Consider the following 16163-nt stretch of genomic DNA (forward strand, 5'->3'; position numbering starts at 1 on the left):
CCACAGCTGAATGGAGACACTGTTCTTTCTGCCGGGGCAACTTCCAGAGCTGAGCCATCGTGTGAATCCAAATACGGCTCAAACCCCTCTATGGCACCTGCCCAAACCGGCAAGATGGCTGTCCCTACAAGTGGTAAGACTGGTCCAGACTCTCTCAGCAGCTTTCTCTGTTTCATGCAGAGCAGTTTGCGGCCTAAAGTGCTGAGAGGTAGATTAATCCGTGCTGACAGCTTCGGAGAGCACCAGGGCCCAGTCCTCCTTCCTGGAAACACTTCCACTCTCTCAATGAGGGTGGGGGTAGGAGGGTCCTGCCAGAGTCCCTCCTTCTCCTGCCCGTATTTAGAATGCAGCACGTGAGCCTGCACACTGCTCCCAGCCCGCACTGAGTCAGCACCCTGGAGAGCTGCGCCCCACCCCCTTCCTAACCGGTGAGGTCAGCACAGATGCTGGCCTGCCTGGCCCCAGGACACACAGGGAGCAGGAACCGCAGCCCTGAGGCAACGCTCCTGAGGACCGAGCTGAAGTCATGCTGGTGGAGACTGTGGAAACCCAGGGAACAGGGCTCCTAAGAGCAGCTCTGCTGACAAAATCTCACGTGGACACTCAGATGGGTGTGACATTGTGCAGCACTTATTAGCAAATTGCTTCATAGATACTGAACTGCAATCTTCCGAAAGGGCAGCCATGGCAAGTCTCATGAAGTGTCACTTCCTATGTCCCGCTGGTGCCATTGTTCTTAAGCTCGGATGCTACCTCACCCCAGAACTGCAGGCTCGGGGGAGTGGCCAAGCGTATAAACCGGAGGCACTCCTGTTTTAAGATAAAGTTAGACCACCTGCTCGGGTTCCAAGGAGGCAGCTCTCCCCCTGACCCGGCGCTGAGGTCAGAGCCTGTCTCTGCCTCGCTTATCCAGGAGACACTGTGTGGCCTAACAGGCTGAGAGAGGGGCTCAGGCCTGAGGACAGCTCATAGCCCCACAGAAGAACCCCAGCCTCTCTGGCCTTGCTCCAGCCCACTGGTTCTCAACAGCAGGGTGAAAAAGGAACCATTGGAGAGTTGCCTAAAATGCAAATTTGGGGGCCCTACCAGATTCTGACTTGGTTGAGGTCTGGGATGGGGCTGGGAATCACCCACCTGAAATGTGGGTGATTCTGTTACACACTGGAGTACATCCCCTTGTGGGAAAGTGGGGGCTATTAGATGCTCCCATGCTGTCAGAAGTCAGGGGCACCTCAGAGAGCTCCCCACGGGCAGCAAACGTCCAGCTCCCACTAAAGTGGTCTACGGACCCAGCTCCCAGCTGTCCTTCTCCTTGATGATCTGGAGGCAAAGGGAGTGTGGTTAGTCCCGCCTCCCTCCTGGACAGTTGAAAGCAGAGGGTGTACGCCTTTCTGTTGGGAAAGTGGGTGTGCGCTCTGTGAGGAAGCACAGGAGGCAGGTGTCTCTGGTAGAAACATGGCCTGCATTCACTGGAGGTGGCCTAGGAGATGGGAGCCCCTGTGTCTGACCTCCAGAGTGGCGAGGCCTTTTCTTATCAAGCAGTGGGCAGTGCACATTACTGGTGCTCAGGCTGCAGTGCTGTAGCCTCTACCTGATGTCCTGAAGGAGGGGAGGAATGTTCCCGGCACCTTGGTGTTTTCCTTAGGGACTCGGCTACAAGTGAGGTTCTCTCCTATGGAAACGTCGGTGCCACAGTCCACCACGGGCGGACAATAGGCTGTTGTGGAAACCTACCTGTAATGCATGACATCGTTGCTCTGGGAAAGTGACTCTGAACTCATATCTGATTGCAAGCAAACTTGGGGAACATCATCTGCCTGTGAGTTAGGGAGTGCTTGGGTGACTCAGCCCTTGAATATCTCTGAGGAGTTTGGGGCAAAGCCCAGGCCCACATTCCAAAGGTTGGGCATGAATGCACCCATAGGGACCTCAAGCAGCATCCTCATTAAGAGGCTCAGCCATCTTCGTACCACAGCCCAACGGGCAGGTTGTGCCAGGCTCTTGGTGGGTTCTGAGTCAAGGGCCCATGAATGAGTAGATTGTGAGGGCTGCTTGGCATCTTGATCGCTCTTGCAGTGGGGTCCAATTTTCCTACCTACCAACCAGGAAGCCAAATGCCTTATTGCAGAGCTCTGGCCTGGAAGACAGAAAAGCCATTATCTTCAACAGCAGGAATGTTGCTTTTATCTTCACTGAGGGATCCAGTGAGCCCAGAGGACATTTTACTGGAAGATGTTTGCAGGTGAAAAACGCCCTAGGGAGAGGTTGCGCTGGGTTGTTTTCAACCCTGTCACAGAGTCAGTCCCAGCTCAGCCCATCGATGCTGAGTAGCATGACTTGCAGACCCACGGTCTCCCATTCTCAGGGCACAAATAACTGTTTAAAAGCACTTATGAACCAAATGCAATGTCCCTTACTCAAATTGGACGTTTATGTGTGTTTGGAGACACATATCAACAACAACAAAAAATCTCTCTCTTTTTTTTTACAAGACTGGAGCACGAGGCAAGAGTATCATAAAGAATTAAGAATAAAGTTTAAGCTTCAATAGAAAATTCTGTGAAATTGCAAAATGTCACCATTGCCAGATGGGAGGAGATGGGGGGATTCCGCACCCTTAGAGGTAAAAGTTGGTCATTTGCACACCTCGGAAGATTGACTCAAGAGTCCTCCCAAACTGCCCGGCTGGTGTAACTCAGTGGTTGAGCATTGACCTATGACCCAAGAAGGTCACGGTTCAATTCCTGGTCGGGGCCCATGCCCGGGTTGTGGGCTCGATCCCAGGTATGGGACGTGCAGGAGGCAGCCGTTCAAGGATTCTCTCTCATCATTGATGTTTCTCTCTCTCCCCCCCTTCCTCTCTGAAATAAAAAATATATATATAATATGTATATAATTTGTTTGTTTGTTTAAAAAGAGAGCTCTACCAAACTATTCCGGAGCCTCTCACCATAATACGTAAACATTCAGAATCTGGAACGAACCATTAGGAAACTGTGGTCCCTTTGAACTCAACACCTATCTTCAGGAGGAGGACTGCACCACAGGGTCCTCCCGTAAGGAAAGCCCTAAAATAAGAGGGTAAAAAGAAAACTGCTTGAGACCCACTGGGAAAAGAAAAGGCTCTAACAGGCAAAGCCAGGTTCTAAATGTCACCGGACAAGCAGCAACTCACAAGGACGTCATCTACGCTCTCACCCACGGGTGCCTGACCCAAGGCTATTCCTTTAACCATTTCCAGAAAACGCAAGAGAGTAGCCAGGCCTAATACCTGATAGGAAACCCCAAGGTACGAGGTGGGTCTCACAGACGCCCCCCCCTCCCCACCTTTCCTTTCAAAGAAGCATCAACCCTGCATTTGAAATAAAACCTCACCTTCCTCCCTCTCTGCTCATTCCTGAGGCCGCTCAGAAGTGAGCTGCGATTTCCCAATAGTGTCCTGAGCCAAAGCACACGAGGACACACAGCAGCAGATCCAGACTTGCCGGCCCCATGGAGATTACACAAAACTTGGCCCCAAACGTGGAATAATGTGAGCATGTACGAGGTGCTGAACATTCCACCGATGGCCTGCCTGTCAGCTGCATGCCTGCTTTCCCACAGGCCTGGCGCAAGGCCCTCGGTTAAACGCAGGTTCTCTGCTACTAAGGAGACACACCAACAGCCTACTTTTGGCTCTTGAACCTTTTGAGAACAAGACTTGTATTCCAACCCTCTCCTACCTCCTGCATCCTGCCTTCCTCTCCTGCCAGGGTTTCTCTCTCACACATACACACACACACCAAGGAAAGAACACAATCCCATAAACAGGAACTTTATTTAAGTACGTGTTACGTAAAAGAACATATAAATGGACCTTTAAATACATCTTAATTGTTCATCTTAAACAATTTCATATAGAAACTTATTTACACTTCTCCATTATATACTTAAATTATTTTGTCCAAGCTTACTACCGATAAAAGGTAATAGAATGATCACCTGCTCGTACAGATGCAAACACAGAAGTTGTCCACAGGGCTCTAAGTAAACTAAAACACCACTTCTCAGGGAAGTGGCTGAGTGGGTTTCAAAGCGACGACTCATTCTGGAGGTGTTTTGAGCAGGCCTTTGCGGGAGGCCTCTGCTGAAGAGATGCGGGGGGTTGGTTCTGAGAAGCTGATCCCAGGGCAGAGCTGGGTCCCTGGGTGTTTATGACTCCGACTGCTGGAGCTAGAAGGACCCCTGGAGACCATCATGGAGGCCATGCCCCCACTGCTGCAGACTGGGAAGCAGAGGCTTAGGGGCAGGGAGTGGCTTGCCCAAGGTACTAGTATCAGCGATGGAACAGGGAGGGACTCGATCCCTGGTCTCTAGTCTCACCAGGAGTCCTGACCCCCTCTCTATCCACAAATCCACAAACTTTTGACCTCTTTCATCCATGTCCCATCCACCCATGGGCCCTATGTTTTGACCGCTGTGGTCTGCATGGTTAAATAAATGATTTCTCTGGCTTTTTGAGATGGTGAGAAACAACTCAGGATTCCCATTAACCATCTCTGCGGAGCCCCGGAAATACCTACTCGGGGCTATTTCCGTAAGAGGTTTTGTGGTCAGGTGCCTAACTTCTTCTACCATGAAGTTTACCCTTTCAATTTAGCGGACTCATCGAAGTCGAGTTTCCAATTAATTTGGTTGGGAGGCAAAACTGTACGGGAGGGAGATTGTAACACATCTTATTTGCCTAAATCCGTCTCCCACTGTTGGATGTGAAATGAGGTTTCACTAATAAGTGGCCAAAAATGGGGGGTGGGGGCACAATTTTTAAAAAACAAAAAAGTTTCAAGAATTCCCCCATTTCCCAAGTAGTCTCAGAGGGAAATAGTGAAGTGGGAACCGGGTAGAAAAAAGTGTCCCCCCACCCACACCTTTCCTCTGCACGAAGGCCTTTATTCCAAATTGTCCCTGATGATACAAATTCTTCTAACAGTTATTTTCTTTTTAGTCTGATTTTAAAAACTTGATTTGGTTTTTCTCAGGATTTCAAAACCACTGTACCAAAGAATAGACGTCAACATTTGTAAGTATTACTGTTGAGAGAGAGAGAGAGAGAGAGAGAGAGAGAGAGAGAAGGAGGAATGGAGAGGGGGGAGAGAGAGAGAGAGAGAGAGAGAGAGAGAGAGAGAGAGACGCACGCCAGGCTTCAGGTCACATGAGCAAAGAAGGCTGGGAGCAAAGAGAAGACGGAGAAGAAAGACTGGGAGACAGAAAGGTTTTTCCTCCCCTGTAACCAGAGCAAACACAAGTCGTAGCAGCCGTCACTCAGTTGTACAACAGAAACACAAATGCGAAGACGTGGGATGGGAGAGGTGTGATCTGCTGAGCAGCCCCATGACGTTCCATGAAAATATGGCACTTCTACAACCTGAAAGATCCAGCATTCTCCCGGGGCTGCCTGCCACCCGTCCGCAGGGAGGCGCTCCCGGCAGCCACAGGCCCCCAAAACGCACGTCCCGTGGCCCACGGTGCCCACACAGAGCCACAGGAGCACCGGTCTCCACCCACCAGTCTCACTTTCCCTCCTGCTCACACGCAAACCCTCATGCCCAGTCAGGCGGGGAGAGGTGAGCCAGGAAGAGTCTCACGGACTCGGTGCAACCACCGGACACCCAGGACTCACGGCGAAGCCGAGCTGCGGGTGGGTGGAACCCCGAGGCCAAGGGCACGGGAAGACGAAAGCATCTTCATACAAAGCAGTTTTTCTTCTGTCTTTTTTCCCCATTCACTCTGCAAAAGGAACCAACTAAAACACTGAATTTTTATATTGAAAAATAAGCCTCTGATTTCTAAAAACTGGCCAGAATTCCTTGTTTACTTGTTGCGCACGAATGCCATCTCACACGCCCGAGTCTGTTTTGGCGTAGAGGTGCCTGTGCACACTTTGGGGGGGTGTGCGGGAGGTGCCGGTCCAGGACAGGGGTGCATGGGGACTCGACGGCAGGAGTCGGCGCTGCAGGTGGCGGTCCACAGGCCTCCCAGAGGGTACCTTCAGCGATAGGAGCACTAGCAGGTGGCACCGGCGATTCCCTTGATGTAGAAGAGTCACTCGGTGTTGGCCTTTCACAGCAGTCAGTCCGCATGATGTGCCAGGAGGTGAGGGGGGACAGGCACCCATCACTTCCATAAGGGGTGGAGGATTTTCCCCAGTGTGGTCCGGCCGGAGTCTTTCTGCCTGAAGGAGGTCCTTTCCCCCGTCCCCCTGCCCTTCAGAGAGGCCTCCGTGTTGGCACCGGGCCCCTCTGCTGACTCAGGACACTTTTTGGGGGCCCGGGAGCTGTTGGCCCGCCGCAGGGTGCCGCTGTCCTTGGGGACCGCATCCTCAGAGCCACCCTTCATCCTCAGCTGCCGGTGGGAGACGGTCCGCGTGAGGCCGGGGGCCTTGGTCACCGGGAGAGAATCTGTTTTCATGAACCGAGATGAGGAGGCTACTGTGTTTCGGGCAAAGCCTGGGACCTGGGACGGGACACGGGGGACGCTGGGGGTTGGTGGAGGCGGCTTGGGCTCTTCTCCCGGGCTCTGGGGGTCCTGGGAATTGGAGCGGCAGATCTTATTTTCCTCGGGTTTCTGTCTGGGGACGTTCCGGAGGGGCTTGGCGCTGGGCTTCTTGAGGGAGCCCCTGGGCTGCAGGGCGGGCTCCTTGCCCGGCCGGGTGCCGCAGGAGCCGACCCTCCCTCGCAGCGGCCTCTGCTCCTGCTCCTCGGTCACCTCGACGACCACCCCGGGCCCCTTCGAGGACCTCTTGGGTGACGTGTCCGAGGTGCCCTTCACAGAGTTCCGGCGTGACCACGGCTCCTGGGTGCCGCTGGGCGGCTCCCGAGGCGGCTGCTTCCAGCCGGAGGAGCCCCTGCTGGCCCTCGAGATGGGCACGACCTTGCGCATGCTCTCGCTCTCCGAGGAGGTCAAGGTCCGCACGGGCTTGGGCGCCGTCCCCTGGCCTCGCGGGACAGCCCCAGGCTTGGGGGCTCCCTGGGACGCCTCCTTGAGGGAGTTTCTCTTTGGTGTGGTCACTTCCTTCCCTTTGGAGGACCTGTCTCTGGAAAGGCCACCCCTGCAGCTGGGCCCGGTCTTTGCAGAAGCAGGAGCAGGGGTCTCCCCAGGGGGGCTGGAGAGCGGGTTGGAGGACACTTGGCTGCCATCCGCCTCCCCTGCCCCAGAGGACACAGAGCCATGCCCTTGGCCGGCCTCCCCCAGCTCCCCACCCCCGGACCTGGCATTGGTCTCCTCTGAGCAGTCCAAGGTCAGCGAGCAGTCGGTGGTATCCGAGAAGAAGAACAGGGGCCCAGGGTCTTTGTTCTCAGGGTTGATGCTGGGCTCGTCAGGGGCCACGCCGTCACTCTGCAGGGCAGCGCTGAGACTCTCCTGGGCACTGAGACTCTCCTGGGCGCTGAGACTCTCCTGGGCACCTGTACCCACAGGCGTCAGGCGACCGTTGCCAGCACCAATGCCAGCACCAGTGCCGGCTCCGAGGGGTTGCAGGCTCCCATCCCCCGGAGACGCCAGCTCCACTGGACTGACGTTGGTCGGGCTCCGCTGGGGCGTCTCCTCTGGGTCCTTGGGACCCTGGACGTCGAACTGGGCCAGCCCGGTCACCAGCTCGTGCTCCTTAATTCCCAGAGCCAGTGGCGAGAGTGGAGGGGACCAGGGAGACGCCAGGCCCACAGGCTCGCTGTTCCTCTTCTGGAGCATGCTGAGCCCGCTACGCCGAGTTCGGAGCAAAACCGGAGCAGAGTCTTCCATCTGGGGGGCGAGGAGCTGGCCACAGGAAGCCGAGGGGGCGTCGGGGGCTCCCTCCTGGCCTGCGGAGGCCTGAGGTCTGTGTGTGCGGCCAAAGCCCTGGTCCCTCGGCTCCCCAGACTCCCTCCAGGCCGACGCGGGCCGGGGCTGCCGAGGGCTGCTCCGGGGCAAGCTGTTGAACTTGTTGGCCTCCTCGGGGCTGCCCACAGAGTTCTCCAGGAAGGTCAGCAGCTCCCGGTCAGCGGAGGCGCCCAGGGAGAGGCGGGAGCGGCGGGTGTTGGGGCGTCGGCAGGAGGGGCTGATGGGCCTGCGGCGCAGGAAGGGGGGCAGGTCCTCCGCACCCTTCTTGCCCAGCTGCTCCACGTCATTCTCACTGCTGCTCCGGCCGAATCCCACCAGCTCCCCGGTCGCCCAGGAATGCCGCTTCTGCTCCAGCTCCTGCAGCCGCCGCAGCTGCCTCAGCTCCTGTACCTCCCGGTTGTGGTTGTCCTGAACGAGGGGTGGAGAGAAGCCCAAAGATGCATCAGACACCTGGGACCCCTGTGCCATTCCAGAGCCACCTACCCTGAGACCCCAGTGAGACACACATGGTGGAGGAGAGACTGGGCCACGGGCATCAAGGGGAGACTGTGCGTTTGCCCTTGTGTGGGGGGGCTGGGTTCTTCCAGAGCTACGTGGGGGTGACCAGAGGAGACACTACTTCTGGCCCCAAAAGCCTGTCTAAGGTTGTCATCAGATGCCTGGGCCCAACTTCCAGCTTTCGGGTCAAGGCACTGACCCCGCAGTGTGGGCTGGGACTCCACTTATACCTGTGACCTCAACTCCAAGGAAACCCCATGTGGTCCTTGCATGGGTACACACACACACACACACACACACACACACACTCTCACTCCTGTGCAGCACATTCTACCTAGTGGGGGTATGGATGCATAAATGATGTACAACCAAGATATTACGAGAGGCTTTTCAAATCTCTGTTCTCTGGCTGCTCCCTGGTAGAAAAAAAAAACCACACACACAAAAACAAACAAACACCAGAAATGCCAGGGTGGCTCAGTCCCTTGTGCCATGCCCTTCCCACAACCAGAAAGAAGGATTTGCCTTACAAATCCTCCACCTTCCACCCTGCTCCGAATGGCCAGTCCTCTGGAACCGGACAAATGCACACAACCAAGCACACTTCACTGCCTGGCTGTGCACTTTGGATGTACTCCTGTCATGGAAATATGTGGAAATCACCACCCAAATCTGTTATCGGTAGCACATTTTACTTGAAGGTCCATTTCTGCAAACGGACATTCCTGTCCAAGTGTCTGTGAGGCTCTGGCTCCAGCTGGCTGCCAGTGCCGGGGGAGGGGCCAGCTCTTGGCTCTCGGGGCGGCTGGGCTTGTGAGCATCACACAGGTGGCCCGAGAGCCTATAGGATTCCAACTGGGAGTGAGGGCCTCAGCGAGAGCCAATCTGGCACCTACCACCCACCACCGCTTCCCCTGCTGAGCTCACTGCTGGGACAAGGGAGCGTAAACGTGGCCAGAGGCTGAGCCTCCTTTGCTTTAGCTGGACAGAGGAAGGAGGGAACCGAGAAATCAAGGAACTCTGGTCTATTCACTTCTGGCTGGAGAGAAACTGGACCAGCCCCTCCAAGAAACTCAGCTACGGGCAAATCTGCTTTTGAAATATAGAGCAAGAGATGGTGTACATGTATTAGGTTTCTCATCACCACCAGAAAGGAAGGGAGGTGAGGTGCTTTGTTTTTCATTGAAATGAAAGTTTTATTTACAAAGCCAAGCAACCCAGAGAGTTTTCTGGCTTCTGCAATGAGCTCAGAGATGACTGGAATTGATGGTTGAAGGGTCAGGTGGACTCAGACAGCAGAGCACCCTCCCTAGATATCTGAGCGTTTCCAAGATGGCTCTGGCCAAGGACAGTCTGGTTCCCATGGCACCAACCCCTGGCGATGGCCATTGGGCTGGAAACAGTGACAGAGGGCTCTATGGTCATCCCACTGCGACCAAGGTCTTCTGGCAAAGGATATGTTCTCCTGGGGAGGGGCTGAGAAAGACTCTCAGGATCTTTGAAGATACTTCTCAATATGGTGACTGCCATCATAAATAAATCTTACTAACAAAATGCTTTTAGGGCATTAAAGTAGGTAATGTTCTGAGCCGCAGAGTTGCAGATGTTGGCACCTACCACCCACCACCGCCGCCCCCACATGCTGGGCACCTGATGATACGGAAGCGTTCGGGCCTGGGGTGGCAGAACCACTTCCTCCTCATCCTGACCGAGAGCCCGGCGCCCGACCTTCCTGAACCCCAATAAATGCTCAACCATCTCCTTGCCATGGGCAGAGAGCTGGCTGGGTCTGGAAGAAGAAAAATAAAAATCCGAACCACTCAGAAAATACAGAGATGCCACCAGCCGTACCTTAACCGCTCTGCTGAATCTGGTGCAAAAGTCTCGAAATATCTGCCGTACCTTAACCGCCCTGCTGAATTTGGTGCAAAAGTCTCGAAATATCTGCCGTACCTGAACCGCTCTGCTGAATCTGGTGCAAAAGTCTCGAAATATCTGCCGTACCTTAACCGCTCTGCTGAATCTGGTGCAAAAGTCTCGAAATATCTGCCGTACCTTAACCGCCCTGCTGAATTTGGTGCAAAAGTCTCGAAATATCTGCCGTACCTTAACCGCTCTGCTGAATCTGGTGCAAAAGTCTCGAAATATCTGAAGGCACTCATCCAGTTTCATGGTTTCTTTGTCTTCGCAGAAAAAATCTATGAGGGCGTGGGCCTCGTCCCGGAGCTCCCGTTTCCAGTGTTCTAGTTCGGCCAGCTTTTCTACAGCAAACTGCGGGCAGACAGACAAGCACACGCTGAGGCCAGCAGTCGGCGGGCAGGCTGGTGCCCAGGGGAGGGGTGCTCCTGGGTCCAGTTTCAGGTCTCGGAAAAGGGAAGGCTTATTGCGAGTCCAATGTGCTCAGGGCCAAAAGGACAATAATTCAACCCAAACAAAACCTTCGGGGAAGCAAGGTGAGCTCCTGGCCGAGGCCTAGGAGCAACAGAAGCGATGGCAGGGCCTTCACCTGTAGAATGTCACCAATGAAACATTCACCTTCAATGTCACTGAAAAAGTGACATAGGTGTACACTTGATTTTATTGATATTTATATAAATACTAATATTCTTATTCTGTATGTTCTTCCTGCTCTTAAATAACTGGGTGTGATACTGGCCAGGTTTACTTTAGGGTCCCAAAAGTCACTGTCCTATTGATGAGTTGCCCTGTTGGCAGGGAAGTTAAACTTAATTCCAAATGAGCCATGTCAGGGTCAGGGTCACCCCTCAAGACTGAAGCCCTCGTGCCTTGACCAAGGTCCCAGCAAGGGCTTCCTAGCCAGGGGTGCTCATCTACATCAGCTGGGGTGCTGGGCCTACAGTCCATGCCACTGAGTAGCTGTGGGGTGGACCCAGCCTGCCTATCTTATGAAAACTTCCCCAGGAAATGGTGATAGGTAGCCACGGTTAGGAATTTCTGCCTGTACAAATCCACCCTCTTTACTTCTCTACCGTCTCCAAATTCTTCTAGGACAGTCTCCAGGGCCCCTACAGGTTCAGGCTACTGCCTCAACCAAGAAGTGGGAGGGAAAGAAGCTTGCTTTCCTCCAATGAACTCCAACCCTTTCAGGAAGGGATCTGCTGGGGCCAAGTGGGCAGAGCCACACTCCCTGGCTCAGGGACAACAAAGGTTGAGCTGAAATGAGGAAGCAGAGTGCCGAGGAGCCAGCCCCCTGGGCACTGAGTACGGGCGCCACGTGAAGCCTCATGCGGCTTTCTTTCCCACTGGGTTACAAGGCTTATATGAAGAAGGGACGCACGGAGTTCTTACTTTATGAAATCACGCGTATCATGTTTTCATAAAGACGTATTTGGAGACTTCTTCGCGTGGGGGACAGGCCTGGGAAATGGTGAAGACACAGGCTGCCCTCCCTTGAGGAGTGGAAGCCCTGCTTGGACCTGCGGAACCTAGAGACAAGTTCTGAGAAGACGCGTCCCCTCTCACTCACTCCAACACACTCTCCCCCTGACAAGCCCTCTTCCTACACCAAACACACTCAAGAGGATGCAGGAAACCAAAACTATTTAGGAGACCAAATACCAGAGAAAGTAACCATCTGCGCCAGCAGCCCAAGGCAGTGTGTGCACTCACGGTGTATTTTTCTCTATGGAGAGAAGGGTATTAACGAAAGGATATACCCCTGCCTGTCATTCTTCCATAGAAGGGAAGATGGATTCCAGCCAAGAACAGCTCAACTGCAGTTAAACAGGACTCTTGACAGGAATCTACACAGGCATTTACTGCACCTCATAGGCCTCATCCTTGGAGTGTGAGGGGACTGAGAGGACTCGGGGAAGGAACGACTTCAGTGCACCGCAGTCACCCTCAGGACTTGGGAAAGTGAAATAGTCCAAATATGGGTCTGACAAGTCACCACGCTCAGAGTCATTACTTCCTGAACCCTGCCCACATGATCAGGGCCGGGAACAAAAGAGTCCAAAGCCACACTGGCAAAACGTGAATGACAACAGGTTAGCAGTGTAGCAAACTCAACTTTCCATCTCTAACTTGTCTGCTCTGGAGCCAAGTTCCAAACCAGTTTACTTGGTGTTTCACACACCCAAAAGGTCAAAAGTCCCAAAGAGATCTGCAAAACGGTGGTCCTGTCATTTTTTTCTGCTCCAAAATCTCCAGCGACTCCCCACGGCTTAGAGCACAAAAGGCCAAAGTTTTCAGACTGGCCTTCCAAGCCCTTGCTGGCCTGACCCTAACCTACCCTCAAAAATTGTACCCCCCTCTTTAAAGAAATTGAATTTTAAAAAAATAAATAAATAGCTGGGTGGAACATTTTTATTTACAGAGCTAAAAATGACCGCCAGGAAGAAGTGTTTAGAGTTAAAACAACTTTGCCTTAAGACAGAGGCGCAGTTAAGAAAGAGCTGCTTTTCATGGAAGACCTTTCTGTCCGGCTATTTGGCATACGACACTAATGTTTAATATAAGAACTGAGGAACGAGGCAACCGGAACGCTCATGTCCTGCACCTGGGCCTTCTCCTTGACTTACGGGATTGGCTTCCGTTGTCTGAATGTGCTCCCTGCTGAGCGTTTTCCTACCCACTGGTAGGTGTCTCTGTGCTGCTGTTTGCTTTGTTCTTACACTTTGAGAAAAATCTGTGTACTTGTAAGGGGAAAATCAGAGCCTGCTTATATTTCAAAGAAAGCATAGAACCCATGTTTAATAATAAAAAATAAAATCCCAACCGAGCCAAACAAAATCAACTGTTTGCAGATGGAAGCTGAGGCGCATCATATTTGCAGCTTCATTACGCGCACACGGGTAACGGCTTCGCTTGGAACAAGCCTCCGGAGCACAGTGTTCCTTCCCGGTGCCAAGGGCAGCCCGGGCACCTGGATTCCACCTCGGGAATCTAAAGCACTGACATTTAAGGCAGCACACCGCTTCCCTGAAGGTTGGGAGCATGAAAAGGTGCCACGCTTTCCTTTTAATGAGGACGATAAACGAAGTATGTCAGACTGTGTGATGAGTGAGTCACAGTGAGCTGTCACAAACAGGTCCACTCCGCTGTTTTCTGTTGTTATTCCGAGCAGCTCCTGGCACACCCTGTTTGGGCTGATGAATTTTGGGTGGTGATAGGCACAGCGACCGTGTTCTCCTGCTCTTAACATAAAACATGCCAAAACGCAGCCTGTGCCTTTAGTAAACACAAGCGAAGGGACAACAGTCCAGGTTCTCAGGTTATCTTTACGATTTCTGTGGAACTTCGCGGTTCTGTTACTCACCAGTTTGACTGGGAGTCGGGAACCCCAAAACCACGATTTGAGTTGCCAGGGTAAGTGAGCACCCTCACCTGATACCATTTCACATCGAGCAGTGATACACAGAGGCCCGCTCCCTAACAATGAGCTGAGGCAGTTTAGGCCACATTCAGTATCTTCTGCTCAAAAACAATCCAGCCAGGAATGGGCACTGAACTAAGACGCGCCCTTTACTGACTGGGGGGAAATATGAATGGGAACCTGTTGCTTCCCTGAACACGCCCATGCACACGCACCCCGCCCCGGGGAGCTGCTGAACGACGAAATGAGAGGCACTGACTTGCTTCACCCACAGACCTGAAGGAACTCTTCCATCTGCTGACGGAGCTCATCATCCCGCCGGATGTTTTCCTTCAGCGACCGCGTCCTGACAGACAGCGAGTGCAGCTCTGCCTCCGTGTTATCCAGAGACAACCTGGGAGAAGAAAGGGGACAGCGGGCAGTTGGCAACGGGGAAGCCATGTGTCTGTCATGTGGGTACATCAACCCAGTCTAACTGCTGGTCAATCTTAGAAACAGAAGGGCAGACACACCTGAAGCTAATACAAAACACTGAATGTAAAGAAAAAAAGCAACACAAATTGGCTATCACATATCAGTTCGAATGCAGAAGCAGTTGTAAGGGTCCAACTATTAAGTGAAGACATTAAAGAAATTTGTAAAAAAGCAAACAAACCAAATAGAAGGGGAGGGAGCCACTGCGAATACATTAACCTACCCCTGTATTTAGAGTTTCCTCCTGTATTTTTTACTTATTTATTACTTAATTTTTATCGTTGACACTCTTACAGATGTCCCCATCTCCCCCACCTCCACCCCGGTTTTGCCCACCTCCACCCAGTCCCCCCCCCCACCCCCTTTTGGCCATGATCACAATGTTGTCTGTGTCTATGGGCTGTGCATACATGTTCTTTGGCTAATCCCTTCACCTTTCATCCAATCCCCCCACTCCCCTGCCCTCTGACAGCTGTCGGTCTGCATATGTTGTTGCTTATGTTGTTTTTTGAAGAGGAGATTCTTTCCTAAAGACACACACTGGCTCAAAGAAAACAGGCTGTAATGTACGTAACTGTTCTTGCTGGTGAGATAACCAAAACCATGGGGCTTGTCTGAACACCTTTATGCAGTAAGCATTGGAAAACTAAAAGCTCGCAGGACTCAGATGCATTTTCCTCTGGCCACTAAACACAAACACAGAAGTTCTAACTCATGAATAGCAAGGCAGCGTGTGCTGATAATCCTGACATTAAGGGTAATACGGAGCTACTGAGCGGACTGACAGACAGGGAAAGCGCTCTATTTTACAGAAAACTAACAATCATGCAAAGGCTTTTGTTATTTACTGTAGATCAAATCCAGATCGGTAGGGCAGAAATGATGTTTTTGTCACCCGGTAAAGTAAACACAGACAACCCTTAAAATCAATTAGCAAATTCATATAGTAGGATGCTTTCATGCTGCCATTGTCAGTTTTGTTTTTTTTGTGTGTGTTGTTTTTTTTTTTTACAATAAAGTCTTCTGCCTTCAATGGTCATCTATGATCTGTTTGTACTTCATCTTCCACTTCAAATAAACAGACCTTACTGAATAAGTTTTTTCTAAGACAATAGCTAGCTAAACTTCCCCATCTAACCCTGAAATATCTGTTTAAAACTGTACTGCTTGCCCTAGGTGGGTGGCTCAATTGGTTGGAGTGTCATCCCATACACCAAAAGGCTGTGGGTTCAATTCCTGGTCAGGGCACATCCCTAGGTTGTGAGTTCGATCCCTAGTTAGGGCACATATGGGAGGCAACTGAACAGTGTTTCTCTCTCTCAATCCCTTCCTCTCTCTAAAATCAATTAAAAGAACAATAACATATCCTTGGGTAAAGATTAAAATGAAAAAAGTAATGGTTATTTCTGTTTCTCTCTTAGTAACATTTCTATACGAGTCGGAGGAATAAATATTCCCATACAGATTCCTTCAAGTAATTCAAAACGAAAACAGTTTATATCTTATAAGAAAGATGCTCATTCTTTTGGGGGAATAATCTGGCGATCTGTAAACATGAACTACAAACTGTTCACACTTTGGACTGACTGATCATCCCACTTTGGGAAAGATGTCATCTGTGGCTAGATATTCACAGTCATCACAGAGACACTGGCCAATGACAGGGCTTGGCCTGCAGAGCTGTGGTTCATGTGCTTATGCATGTGGTTCGCGTCCTAACTGGATATAGTCACTCAGATAATGAGTCTATGCAATAAAGACTATTGCAAATAAATCCGTGAGTGAGGCGGATGAAGGGGTGGGCTGAAGCCAGATTACAAGAGGTGACGTGGGTATAGGCATCTCTTCTCAACTGTGCTTTAGTAACACCACTTTGGTAGCTTGAAATCAGCCGTGATAGTAGTATTTACACCATGGAAATCGACAAATAATACAAATCAGACCTTTTTTCTCCCCTAAAAAGCTAGTTTTTGAACATTTACTGCTTTGATGCAGGGAT

The 16163-nt window shown here is 51.9% G+C and overlaps 1 protein-coding gene across 8 annotated transcripts in view; it reads right to left on the reverse strand.

Annotated features, from left to right (window-relative positions):
- Positions 1–5673: 5673 nt before the first annotated feature.
- The window catches only part of FHDC1 (FH2 domain containing 1), a 38419-nt gene continuing 27929 nt past the window's right edge, over positions 5674–16163 (reverse strand). For 5 of the 8 annotated variants that reach the window (XM_059697816.1, XM_059697813.1, XM_059697818.1 and 2 more), the window contains 3 exons: positions 13967–14084; positions 10459–10623; positions 5674–8262 (listed from right to left, as the gene is read on the reverse strand). In XM_059697816.1, coding sequence (XP_059553799.1) covers positions 6154–8262; positions 10459–10623; positions 13967–14084 — 2392 coding nt within the window. In that variant the 3' untranslated portion in view covers positions 5674–6153. The remainder of the gene's footprint in view (positions 8263–10458; positions 10624–13966; positions 14085–16163) is intronic. The other 3 variants (XM_059697819.1, XM_059697817.1, XM_059697820.1) reach the window with 2 other exon arrangements.

Source organism: Myotis daubentonii, chromosome 5 (assembly GCF_963259705.1).
Source record: "Myotis daubentonii chromosome 5, mMyoDau2.1, whole genome shotgun sequence".
Taxonomy (NCBI): domain Eukaryota; kingdom Metazoa; phylum Chordata; class Mammalia; order Chiroptera; family Vespertilionidae; genus Myotis; species Myotis daubentonii.